The 13952-nt window shown below is 38.1% G+C and overlaps 1 protein-coding gene across 4 annotated transcripts in view; it reads right to left on the bottom strand.

Annotated features, from left to right (window-relative positions):
- The window catches only part of DAAM1 (dishevelled associated activator of morphogenesis 1), a 183223-nt gene that overhangs the window by 44848 nt on the left and 124423 nt on the right, over positions 1–13952 (bottom strand). For all 4 annotated transcript variants that reach the window (XM_055289211.2, XM_055289210.2, XM_055289209.2 and 1 more), the window contains exons 4-12: positions 12713–12784; positions 7454–7548; positions 4801–5134; positions 3785–3895; positions 3569–3672; positions 2286–2352; positions 1944–2061; positions 1372–1510; positions 1028–1086 (exon numbers count right to left, since the gene is read on the bottom strand). In XM_055289211.2, the coding sequence (XP_055145186.1) occupies positions 1028–1086; positions 1372–1510; positions 1944–2061; positions 2286–2352; positions 3569–3672; positions 3785–3895; positions 4801–5134; positions 7454–7548; positions 12713–12784 (1099 nt within the window). The remainder of the gene's footprint in view (positions 1–1027; positions 1087–1371; positions 1511–1943; positions 2062–2285; positions 2353–3568; positions 3673–3784; positions 3896–4800; positions 5135–7453; positions 7549–12712; positions 12785–13952) is intronic.

The raw sequence follows: 13952 nt of genomic DNA on the forward strand, positions 1-13952 counted from the left end.
GTGGCTGGCAGTATGATTATTTCTACAAAGAGGCCAACTTCAATTTGCTAATATTTTAAAACAGGAAAGAAAATTATATACATTTCTCTGTATGGCTGGTACACTGATGGACATAAATGTCTCTCCTATCATTTGATACTAAGAGATAATATCAAAGACATATTCAGATACACACTAATAGCTGGCCAGCTAATGTTTCATAACACATATCTCAGCAACGGTCACTGCTTTTCTGAATGACTTCTCTTTTTATAACTGGTACCAAATCAAGGTCATGGACAGAATTGGGTTATTGAAACCAAGTAGGCCGGGTGCGGTGGCTCACGCCTGTAAGCCCAGCACTTTGGGAGGCTGAGGCAGGTGGATCACAAGGTCAGGAGATCGAGACCATCCTGGCTAACATGGTGAAACCCCATCTCTACTAAAAATACAAAAAATTAGCCGGATGTGATGGCGGGCGCCGGTAGTCCCAGCTACTCGGGAGGTTGAGGCAGGAGAATGACGTGAACCCAGGAGGCGGAGCTTGCAGTGAGCCAAGATGGCGCCACTGACTCCAGCCTGGGTGACAAGGCAAGACTCCATCTCAAAAAAAAAAAAAAAAAAAAAAAAAAGAAACCAAGTGACCTGTTCTTCTCTTTTAAAATTTTGGATAATTCCTCAAGTCCCTTATTATATTTCTTAAAACCCAGTCTGATTTAAAGAGCCATGACGGAGTAGGGGAAAGGTTTGAATTATTAGTAGTTAAGAAAATTTGATTTAAGGAATACTGAACAGCAAATTCTATAAGCTTTTCAAAACATTTACATGATTATAATAAAAGGATAAAATATTTGAGAATCAGTATGACAACTAAAATAGCTCAATTTAAGAAACTCAGTGCAAAATGCCCTTAAAAGATGGAAACAGAAAGGCTGCTTGCACCAAGCTAACAAGAAACATCAATGTAAATTTCCGAAATATATGGAAATCAAGGTCATCCAATAACCAATAACACAGCCTCTTCTCTTATCAGGGCCTCATTATTTACCTTTTCTCATTTTTTCCGCTTGTTCTTTCCACTGCTTAACTTCATTTTCATTAACCAACCTGTGTAAGAGTTCAAGGAGCATTTATTACAAAAAATATAAAAGGTCCACTGCTAACTGCATTCTCCCTAGGTAAAAAAATAGTCTACCGCAGAGAAAATCCTCAGTGCATGCTTGAAATCCATTTAAGACCAGATGTTACTTAGATATAGTGCATGTGTACAGTAACTCATATTTGACCCCTAGAACATTTCAGCTCTCCCAGCTGTTACTCTGAAGTAGGATAAAATAAATATCTTACATTGTCACCATTATCTCACAGGCAGCAGAATAAGAAGAGACTTACATTCGTACGACATTCTTAATATTAAAGTTTTCCAAAGGTGTGGAGTCAGGGTCCTGTCCTTTGTCATTCTGGATAACTATCTGCTGTATAATTCTATCTAGTAGTAGCCAGTACTGAACAGTGTTGCCACTCCTCTTGTCTAAAAAAGAAAAGAATAGTGAAAAAAATCTTCAAGTTGTTTCTAAGCTAGGATGAATATTTGTCAATGGTGGTCACCCTTTAGAGCCACCAAACCAGAGAGATGTTTATAACATCTGCACCAATGCTTCCCAAAGTTATGGAATTTTGACATGCAATGATCATTTATTTGATTGAGAGGTACCCTCTACCCCTTTCTGAACAGGTTGTAAGGCATATTTTTTATTTTTAAAATCAAAATTTTAATTTGTTTCATTTAAAAAATGTTGTAACACCCCTTAAGCCATGTAGACACACATACTTGGCTGTCATAAAACCAAGGCTTGGAATCCCTAGTGTGCACCCAATGTAATCAGCACTGTGCAGGAGCCAGAACCCATCTGGACAATGTCCAAACATTCAGAAGCACACATGTGAGTCACAAACACACTTACAAGGCATTTGGAGGCAGTGGTGCAGGATGGACATGAAATGCGGGTAAGCTTCACTATGTGTCAGCCTCTTCCTGGTCAGCTCAAACATTTGAGTTGCACTTTTTGTGTCTATGTGAACCTATTTTATAGGAAAACGAAATCAAATCAAACATCTAAGTTCCTCAATTTCCCCAGTGTAAACTCAAAGCAAACAGAAGCTAATCCTGCCACTTAGGAAACAAAATAGAGCTTTAAGTTTGCTTTTAGGTTGCCCTAAAGTCCATGTGGACTCTACAACACATATTACAAACAGAAATAATGTGAACTGATGAATCAAACCAGAATAATTGTAAGCATACGTACCAGTTCAAATCTTTTGGCAAATTCTAGTTCATCTTCATTTCGGAGCATTTCAAAAAAGTCTAAATGCCTGAAAAATAATGAAAGAAAAGTTATTAAGTAGAACATACTACAAACACAGGTGCATAAGACTGAGGACATTAATATCATGGTTTTTCCTGACTTTTCAGAGATATCTCAAAAAGAAACAATGTAACAAAATTTGAAAGCTTCAACTTTGTTCTAAGAAAAAAAGACATCACCTGAGTGAAACAGATCACAATATGAGAAAAATTTAAAAGTCTAGGATGCCTAGCATACAGTAGGCAATTATTAAATTAAAACTAAATCTAAAAACAATCAAGTTCAGATTCCACTATGGATTCCCTTTACGGAAAAACATGCCCATATACCTACACTTAACTTCCAGCTGAATTAAAGATCACAAAATACATGATCATGCCATTCATTTATTCAGTCACATATTTATTGAGCTCCTACTATGTATTCTACACACCCAGGATACATTTTATGAAGACAAACACATCAGGGTAAAGGAAATAGAAAATGATGGCAGATGAGGTTAATAATGTACACACAGTGGTTAGAACAGGTCTCTCTCCAGGGAATTAGAGAACAAACAATTTGGACATCTGTGAAAGATCTTTCGAAGCTGAGGAAATAGCAAATGCAAAGGTCCTGATGCAAGAGTGTTTTTGACATGTTCATAGAATATCAAGGAGGAGAGCATGCTGGAGTATATGAATATACAGGAGAGGAGAGCCGTGGTAGAGAAAAGCTCTGAAAGCAAGTTGGGATAGCTTAGACACAGTGAAATGATAGCAAACGAGGAAATGAACAGGCACTGGAAATTAACATTCACAGAATGCCTATCAAAGGGGCTAAGTAATTCCACAGGTTTTATAGTCAATTTTTACAACATTCCTGGAAAATCACTGTCATTATCATCACCACCACCAGCACTATCTTTTGCAGTTATAAAAACAGCAAAATTCAGAAAAATTGAGTAAGTTCACCAGGATACACAGGAATAAGAGGCAGGACTAGGATAGGATATGAATTCAGGTCTAATGCTAAAACCCACATTAAGTTCTCTACATAATGTGCTGCTTCCCTCATCAACAAAGTCTTACTATAAAAACATCATTAGCTGAACTAACATTCTGATACAAGCTCTTTATGTTACAGACAGGGCACAAGTAACCACAGGCCAGCACTTGATGAAGTATTGCATTACACAGATGGAAAACACAGAAACTTTCTCACATCATAACAGTCTGACTTACCTATCTAATGTTGAATTTTCGTGTTCCCTTAATTTATCTATTACAGGTTGAATTCCTAACATCAGAAATTCATAGCGAAGATGAAGTCTAAAGTCCAAACTCTCCTGAAAGTAAAATGGCAATAAAATACATATTTGTGGTTTTTAGACTACATAATAATCACTTTTTATAAATTATTATTTACTAATATATTTTTAATTTGTAGAAGGTTCTTACCACTCCTGCACCTTGGCTGAGCACTGCATTAATGAAGGACATGATGGCAGTCTTGAGACTCACTTCATCTCGATACCGCCCAGTGCTTTTATCCAAGTCGTTAATTAATGTCTATCAAAAATATAAAAACAAAGGACTGAAACATTACTAACCTCATGCTCATTTTATGAATTTTTTTATACTCAAAAGTTAACATTTTTTTTTTTTTTTGAGACAGAGTCTTGCTCTGTCACCCAGGCTGGAGTGCGGTGGCATGATCTCAGCTTACTGCAACCTCCACCTCCCGGGTTCACACCATTCTCCTGCCTCAGCCTCCCAAGTAGCTGGGACTACAGGCGCCCGCCACCATGCCCAGCTAATTTTTTGTATTTTTAGTACAGATCGTGTTTCACCGTGTTAGCCAGGATGGTCTCGATCTCCTGACCTTGTGATCCGCCTGCCTCGGCCTCCCAAAGTGCTGGGATTACACGTGTGAGCCACCAAAAAGTTAACTTTTAAAATCTTACGTTTAGTCAGGATTACATTGACCCATAGAAAGCCATCCTTTTTCTCCTTAAGAACAGTCCTAAAAACTCTAATTTCAAAATTCTTACATCATACATACATGTATACAAAAGCCTTTGCTTCATTATCTCTGCTTGCTTTTTACATCTGAGTAATATAGTGAAATATGAAAAATTATTCATATTGATCCTAATTCAAGAATGGCAAGCTGTAAAATTTTCAGGGAACACCCAGTTTGGTGGGTTCAAAAGATGTGTGCTGTATGACATATAGGATACAAGACCACATTTTCAAGTTCTGCAAATCTAAAGGCCCAGATTCATCAACTATTGAAAGTATACTCTGTTCTCTGGTTCTTAAACCTAAGAAGAAGGGAATGTTTAAAGTCACACTGTGAGTAATCACCACAAGAGGACATCTCAAGTAACATTTCCCTTTCAGGGACACGAAAAGCATGTGTTTGAGCAGACTTTAAAGAAGGGGTGAGTGAAGAAGGCTGAGGGAACACCCACCTGAAAGCGGGTCCTTTCGCTGGCATACTTCTGGTAGTGCAGCATGGCCTGCAGAACCTTCTTGTGGCCCCCGGGAACCAGGCACACGGCGCCCAAGATTTCCAGCACGGCTACCTTCGTTTTAATGTTCTCTGTGCTCAGACTCTGAGCAATTACATTAATACTCTCAGAATGAGCCAGGACGTGAGCCCGGCCTTGAGAGTTGTTCATTAACGCCTTTATACAGCCAATGAGAGAAGTATGTATTCGAGACTCTGAGGTCTCGTAGTCCATGGTCTTTAGAAAGTTGAGGATACATGATAGGCCATCCAAATCGATGAATCTGGTTACAAACCTGTCACGAAGAAAAATGCACCACACTTAAGTGCCTTTGGGGTTTTATAATAGCCACAATATAAAAGTCTGGAGGGCGGGGGAAAGAAAGATTTAGTTCCTAAAGTGCCAAAAGGCTTACATTGATGAAGTCTTTTTAATTCTTTGCCTCTTCCTTGGCACAGACCCAATGGTCAGGTCTAACCAAAAGTGTGAAAAAAAAAAAAACAAACCCTCCATTTGTGATAAACATATCTCAGTGGGTACAAACAACAGATCATATATTCATAAAAAATTAGAAGCAAGAGAATACTCGGAATACATATCTTGTCCTAGATTAAAATCATCTGCTGCTCCTGTGTTATTTAGCATATAGTTCCCATGCCCCCTCCCCCCAATCCTTTTTTTTTTTTTTTTTTTTTAAGAGAGACAGGGTCTTGCTCTGTCATAGCTCACTGCAGCCTTGAACTCCTGGGCTCAAGTGATCCTTCCACCCCAGCCTCCCAAGTAGCTGGGACTACAGGTGCATGCCACCATTCCCAGTCAATTTTTTCTTTTTAACTTTTTTTTTTTTAAGAGACGGAGACTTGCTATGTTGCCCAGACTGGTGTTGAACTCGTGGCCTCAAGCAAACCTCCTGTCTCAGCCTCCCAAGTAGCTGGGATAGTGACTGACCATGTCTGGCCCATGCGCTTTTATATGTTGATTGCTGACGCACTTTTAAGTGCTGATCACTGACCCAAACACCCCAACAATGAAAGTCAAAAGCTTCCTTAAATTCCAGGATATTTGCTTGTTGAACAAATGATAATCTACATCCCTAAGGTTTTGTAACAAAACTCTTCTATGACATGCTACATGGAATCTCAATATTCCATGTACACTGAATACAATAATAAAGCAATATTTTATTGTTGCATATTAATGTTATTAATATTTCTTACACTTAAGTTAATCAATGAGATGAACTCACAATGCACATGTACATATTAAAGCCACCGAAAAGTTCAGAAGTAACATAACCTGTTTATGTGATAAATTTTCCAAACTTATTTAGGCTTGGATATCGATTAACATCTGAGAGTGCAGAACATATTGAGAGAAATGCTGATACAGTTAGGATAGTCTAGATCTCTGTCATATAACTACACAGTATTTTTCATGAATCAGACTTTTCTTAGTTTGCATTTTATAGTCATATAAAGAAAGGGAATCTTTATTTTCTAGCCTTTTCACTCAACCACATGACCCAGATATAGCCAAGCTCGTTAAACCAGCTGGCTTCATTCACAGCACCTGTGCTCATGTAATGTACTTATAAGAACCTCAACATCTCAGCAAATCCTAGAGGCATTAAAGGAATGAAAGTGCAGGAGGCACAACATAGAAGCTGATTATCAGAGAGGAAATGAATCACTATTGCCAGAAAGTCTACCCATCTTTTAAAAAAAGTAATAGTTATATTGAGAAATAATTCACATGCCATAAAATTCACCCTTTTAAAGTGTACAATTCAGTAGTTTTTAGTATATTCACAGAGCTGTGTGACCAACAACACTAGCTAATTTTAGAACAGTTTAATCACCCAAAGAGAACATTTTCCCCCACTTCCTCAGCTCCTGGCAACCACTAATCTGCTTTCTGTTTCTATGGATTGGCCTATTCTGGAAATTTCTTATAAATAGAATCATACAGTATGTGGTCTCTTTTGTTACTGGCTTCTCCCACTTAGCATATTTCAAGGTCATTTCATGTTGTAGCGTGTATCAGTACTTCATTCCTTTTTTTGTAGCCAAATTATATTCCATTATGTGGATATATAACATTTTATTTATCCATTCATCAGCTGATCAATATACAGGTTATTTCCACTTCTTGGCTATCATGAATAATGCCAATATGAACATTTGCATACATGTTTTTGGGAGACATGTCTTCATTTCCCTTGGCTACATTCCGAGGAGCAGAATTATTGAGTCATATGGCAACACTATATTTAACATTCTGAGAAACTGTTAAAACCCTTTTCCAAAGTGGCTTCACAATTTTACATTCCTAGCAGCAATGAACGAGGGTCCCAATTTTTCGTAGAAAAATTCTTGCCTACTAACTTACCATTGTTAAAGTCTCTCTTTTTTTTTTTTTTTTTTAAGCCATCCTAGTGGCTGCCTACATACCTTTTCACAGAAGAAAATAACTTTATTAAATGTTAATGATTAAAGTATGTTATGGTTTAATTTTATGGTTTTAACTTAAGACTTCCTAGAAGGTCTGACTATTGCAAAAAAAAGGAAGGAAGAAGGAGAGAAAAAAAAAAGCATGCCATCCAGGTGAAAATTACCTCATTGGTTTTGTCCTCAGTGCTGTCTTTAAACTCTCTATAGTTTTACTTCTTTCTTCTTCTTCTTCCTTCTCTAAAGCCAGCAGAGATTTTCTCTATGCAAAGAAAACAGAAGTTACTTCTTCAAATTCTATTTTTTAATTACAGTACAAACAAGACAAACCTACAGATTATTTGCTACTATCACTTTAAATATAAACAACAAATCTATGATTAAGTAAGCTAAGTCTTTCAAATTTTAAATAAAGCTTTAGGTAAAAGTTTAGAAATCTTAGTAGAGATGACGTTGCCCAAATGCTTGTATAACTATTCTGTAATTACATTTTGATGTAGATACTACTATTTGTATTTGATAGAAGTAAGACTGAACCTGTAGCTGAATACAACATTCTGGCAATTAAAGATAATAATACCATCACATTATCAAAAACAGGAGGTGGGCAGCCGTCCTCCCATGCTACCATTCCTATTCCTCAGCCAAAAAGTGTAATCAAGACCAAAGGGATTTTGTTACATCTGATTATTTTTTAAGAGGAACAATTAATTTGGAGCTATTACTAGGATAGACAATTCCTTCAGAGTAAATGCGTAACTTCTAGAAATTATTCAACACCATTTAGAAATCAGGATATGGAGTGAGTGTGAGTGTGTGTGTGTGTGTGTGTGTGTGTGTGTGTGTTTCTTGTTTCTACCCAGGGATCTGCTAGAGCAGTGCTTCTCAAACTTTAATGTGGATATGAAAATCACCTGAGGATAGTGTTAAACTATGGAGCCTGGTTTGGTATGTCTGGGGTAAGGTCTGAGATGTTGCATTCCTGACAAATTTCTAGGCAATGCTGATGCCGCAGAAGCAAGGTTCTATGTAAGATTGCAGTTGTTACTATAAAATTGTGAATGCCAGTAAGGTGTCTAGTCCTTTCCATTCCCTTTCACTCTGTGATCACCTGGTTGCACTAAAGTACCCCAAGTCTTATGACTCCAGGATCCTCCACCCATGGAGCTCCTGGTCCCTTTTCTTCATCCTATTCTGAACACATGCTTGTCTAGTTTAATCTTTTTACCTATTACAAATTCCGACAGAAATGCTTGGCTGTGAAACAGATTGGGGTGACTGTATTGAAAAAGAAAAGCCTGACTCATATCCATGGGTCTCAATGACCCAGCCTCAGCCTTTCTTTCAGGACCATAAATCATCAAGGATGACAATCAATAGTATCAGCATTAAGTAACTAAATGTTAACTAAAACCTAAATATGATTTCATAATGAGAAGGGTAAAGATCAAAGCAAAATAAATATAATACATCAGTATCATTTATGGCAACTGAAATAAAACCCACTAGTTTTCTCGGTTTTTAAAATCTTGTTATTGTTTCTGCAAAGTTGTCCTCTTGCTGGTGATGCTCACAGACAGCTGTCACCAGGGGATGGTGAGGAAGGAAGCTGGGTGCAGAGACAGCCAATGAATTCTCCCAAAGCTCCCTGAGACCCATCCCCTGGAAAATTCACACAAATCCAGCCAAGAACGTTTAATCTCCAGTGACATAGCTGAACTCGTTTGGACTCTTATGCAATCACTTTGAATCTGTAGCTCAGAATCCAGCCTTTTATGAAGATCATTCCTTGTTCCTAAGCTTAATGACACAAAACTATCCCGAAATTAATGACTACACATTTTACTGTGGGTCACTGGTACAAATAAAACTGCATGTATTTATCCTTTTAAAAATCTTGGAGAGGGTGGCACATTTGAATAGCAGCAGTCTATAGTAAGTTTCTTCATACTAGAGTTGGGAGATTTATGAAATGTCAAAGAAAATTAAATTGGAAATTCCTTTCCCAATACTGTGTAAGGAACATAACCTTTCAAAACAGAAGAGACTACAACATTTTCTATGTGTGATTTTTTCAGATTTGATTCTGAGATTATATTTATCGTGCTGAGGTAACTGAGGATATGTAGCTGAACTTGATGTTCTAAATGTGACTTTTCAAAATGAAATAATTTCTACAAAGTTTAAAGCTTTCAAGCCTCACATTTAGGAAGAAGGTTTAATTTGCAACTTTTAGTAGATAAGGGAGATGCCTAGATTTCTGAAGATGACTACTATGCCAAATATCTAGTATGCATAGGCCTTGTGGAGGCTTTTTAAATGCTCTATGCACTTACTAAATACCTGCTCACATGAGAAGCAGACAAAGGACAAAGCGCATCCTTGCAGAGGGTCTTTCTGTCAAAGCTGCTAAGGTGTGCATTGGAACATGTGGGTCTGACAGAGAGGCACAAATGTGGCCCAGAAGTCATTCCTGCTGGGAGTCTGAAACTTAGCTCCCGTTTGAATCGTTTCTTTGGTGGGAAATCAATAAGCCAGCCCACTAAGCATACTGAACTTCACCTCACAGTCTTCCTCCTTGAGAAAGCATGGAGAAACCGCATATAAAGAAAGCCCAGGTCCTTCTAGATGTTAGGCCACACTCTTTATTATACTATTTTTCACTCTTTAAAAGCCAACAGATCACTCAGGGGTCCTTTAAAGAACAAAGCATTCTTGTAATGAGGCTTACATAAAGTAATTGAACTTGTTCCACAAAAGGCTGGCTTCACAGACTAGTAAGTGCTGCAGTTCTCCACCTGGACTGTTTATCAGACTCTTAAGACATTAAAGAAAACAGATGCCTATCCCATCTCAGAAAAATCAGCCTTGCTAGGCCTGGGGGCGGGGAGAAGGTGGAATAACCAGGGCTCTTTCACATGCCACAGGGTTTCAAAATCTGAATTAGTGAGAGGCAAATTGGAAAGGAGTCTTTGGGCTTAGACGGATACGTTTAAATTCCCAATTAGATGACCACCTCCTAATTAGATAACCTTGGGCAAGCTAACCTTTCTAGAGTCTCAGACTCCTTATCTATAAATAGCACTTACAGCATAGGATGCTGGTGGGACCACAAACAACATATGAAGTGCCTGTTACCCTGCTTGTCATGTAGTAGTTGCTGCTGATTCTGCAGACAATGGGTGATGACAATGTGGACAAACACTCCTTCAAGAATGCCCTAAGCAGAGAACCAAAGAGTCTAGCTGCTGGGCCATGAAAGGATTTGGAGAACTTGTCCGCCTTTCCACTGCTCCAGGTACAATATCTCAGGATTTCTGCTGTGTGTTATCAAGAATTCTCCAGTACAGACATCATAGTGATTAGCCAGAACTACGCAAGGCAGTGGTGGCAATCAGAATGTTGAGAAAACAGAAAACCAGGCATAGGGTTTCTGGTCTCATCAGATCTCCTTATTCTCTGAATTATGCAGGAATTTTGAGGCCTCACTAATTCATGGACTATTAATGCCTTTTACTTTTGACCCTGGAAAGATGTTGGCTCAGTCCTAAAAGGAACATTAGAAAGCTTTCTTAGGTGTTTGACACAAAAAGTTATAGCAAAGTCACTGACAATTTAATAGACTTGTGGTGCTCTTGGGAAGGCTTTTGGATTGGGAACCAAACACACAACAGTTAAAATGTAGATCACTCAAGAATGTGGCAAAGAATTGTCCAAGAGCTGGATGGAGGAGAGAGGAGGCCCTTAAAGAAGGGCCACATGTTGGCATATCACAGACCCTGTAGCACACAAATGAGCCAGGTCTACTTCAGACAAGGCAGGGATTAAGTCACTAAAGGACAAATTAATCTAACTGTCCTATACTTGAAGAAAGGAAAAATCCATACAGTACTTAGTATTTCCCCATTTATAGAAGGGAATTCATTAACAAATAAGCAACTTCTCTTGTTAGATAAACAATGCAGATTTAATTAGAAAGAGAAACAATTCTTTTTTTCCTAATGGCCAGGAGCAAGAATTCAGAAAATAGCTTTATATGCAGGAAATATAAATGGCTCCAAATTATTATTGCTTAGGCAGATGCACAGAAAATCCCTGGTGGTCATCACAAATCTCACATTTTGTTAGCATATTCATACAAATGCTGAGATCACCCTTTTCTCATCTTTGGCATTGTGTGAAATGCCTTGAATAAGAAGGATTTGGTGGTTATTTTCTGTCCATTTCTGCTATGCTTTTAGACTAGAAACCCTTGGGGAAAAACTAATGTAGTTTCTTCTATAATTTATATATAAATTATAGGCTGTTTATTATTCATTGTATGACAACAGAAGAAGCATCTTGAAGAAAAAAGCTAAAAAAGAGGAAGTTACTAAAAGTCAAGACCTCTAAAAGTTTAGGAAGCGTGTGAATGACTCACATATTCTAATCAGTTTTTAACTATTCCAGCAGCAGGAAAATGTTATGAGATCATTTAAAATGCTTGTTTTGAGTGATAAGAAATTTATTTTCCATAAAGAGAGAAGGCAGGAAGGAGGTAGAAGAAAGTATTCTAGAAGCTATCATCTACTTGCATCTTATAAACATGAATATAACAGATTGACTCTTAAAACCATGAGTGTGCCCACTGAGACAAAGACTGCATTCTACTATGGGCAACCTCTAATTCTTATCAACAGGGATGGGTAAGCTACTAAGGCTCAAAGGTTGATGACTTATTTTCTGCTGTGAATTTTAGCTGTGATGAATAGGTGTCCCTCTCAAGCTGCTGGCAATGCTGACATCACAGACATCCATGTGATTAGAATTCATATTTTAGGCATTGAGAATATATATTAAGCAATTACTGAACCAACAATCCATGTACTAAAGATTTTCCAAGGACATCTCAGCACTATTATTATGATGCCTTTTCATTAAACCACTTACTTCATGAATTCCTGATCTATTATATGAGTAAAGAGTACTTGGTCCCCTGCAAAATCACGATGCCAGGAAATAACCAAGTTCTCAGTAAGAAAGAGAATGGGAGGGATATAGTAAAGAAATCGCTTAATCATATTATTTTAAAATGGTATTAACTTTTAAAATAGTGCTGCCATAACCAAGCTCCGAGTGACTGGTAAGAGCAATTGCAAGTTAAAGTTGAACACAAGCCAGATTTCAAACTACATTTTCACTTACAACATTAAACTCAATTATATTTTAGTGTGTGCTGATTTTATTTAAAACATAGTGGAAAAATCACTTTGCCAAGTATCCCTCCTATGCTCTTTCCTTTCCCCAGCATTGAATGTTTAGGATGCAGTTTGGAAAGGTACTGACATTTGGTAGGTCATACTCAATCGAATTTATTGTGCAACTGTGTACTTTGTACTACACTTGCATTTTAAACAGTGTGTCAAAGAACATAAAAGTCTACTTACAGCAGCCATGGAATTGAGCTGATCAATGTAGAATTCAGGCCAACTTGTAGCTCCCTTGTTTTCTTCCTGGTCCTAAAAAGGGGGGAAAAAAGGTGACATACCACCCAACATACACATACAGCACCTAGAAACACATCTGACTTCCAGAGCACCCAGACAATGACCCACTCAAGCCTTTAGAAGACATGAAGGTAGGACGTATTTATTTTTAAATGTTGGCTTTAAATGATCAGACTGCCTACTTGACTAGGGTGCTCTTCCCAGCTCAATTTCCACAGAGAATGCTGAAGTGTGAGTTAGGTATAACAAGGGGATATTTTCTGAAGCGTGGATCAAGAAGAATTTAAGTGGTGTAAAGTTGTTTTCCTTCAGGGGCTATGTCACACTGGACAGTACTGTTAGACTACACACCTGGATGGAATCCATAAGAGAAGGAAACTTGCCTTAGGTGACCATAGGATTCAGCCAGTTATTAATCAAATTTTTTCAGTTAGTGTATTCAGACTCCATCAGACAGTAAAAACTTAAAGAAGGGTTTCATTTGATGTGGCAAAAATTAAGTACTGCTTCAGATGAAGAGGTAGAAGAATAAAGCCTGACATTGAATGGAAGGTAGTAAAATGAACTCACATTAGTTCCAGGCGCAGCCCTCATGCTGTGACAGCTCAGGAGTTTTGATAGAAATAGTAGTGCCTCTGAGTGGAAAAGAATTGAAACCCAAAGAATTCAGGCACCAATTCTTAAACTGTCCCAGCCAGCCTTGCCTCTTATAGAGCAGGGTGACCTGGAGCCAGCCCCTAAGCCCCCCCAGGGCTTCTGTGGATGGGAGATCTGTGCCAACCTGAAGCCAAATCTCAAAAAAAAAAAAAAACAAAATCAGTTATCAGTTGGCTGTGGCCTCTGCTCCACCTGCACACTGAGCCCAGCAGAAGATGGCACTGTGGTCAGGAATTTCTATGCGTGTTTGCACATCTATGTGGCTGTGAGTCACTTGTGTGATCAAACAGACCAGAAAAGGAAAATTTTGGTTCTTTAGCTTCACATTCAAAGACCACCTGAGGACAATCAATATCCCATCCTAGTGGAGAAGATGTTATGCCATGTACACACAGCTACTGTCTCATAATGAAGCAGTGACTACCTACTAGGTTTTAACATCTCTTTTAGTAGAGCTCTATATCCTGATGTCAGAATCCCAACCCTCAGGAGAGTGGTTTCAAGGTGGGGCATTTAATTTCAG

Source organism: Symphalangus syndactylus, chromosome 8 (assembly GCF_028878055.3).
Source record: "Symphalangus syndactylus isolate Jambi chromosome 8, NHGRI_mSymSyn1-v2.1_pri, whole genome shotgun sequence".
Classification (NCBI taxonomy): Eukaryota; Metazoa; Chordata; class Mammalia; order Primates; family Hylobatidae; genus Symphalangus; species Symphalangus syndactylus.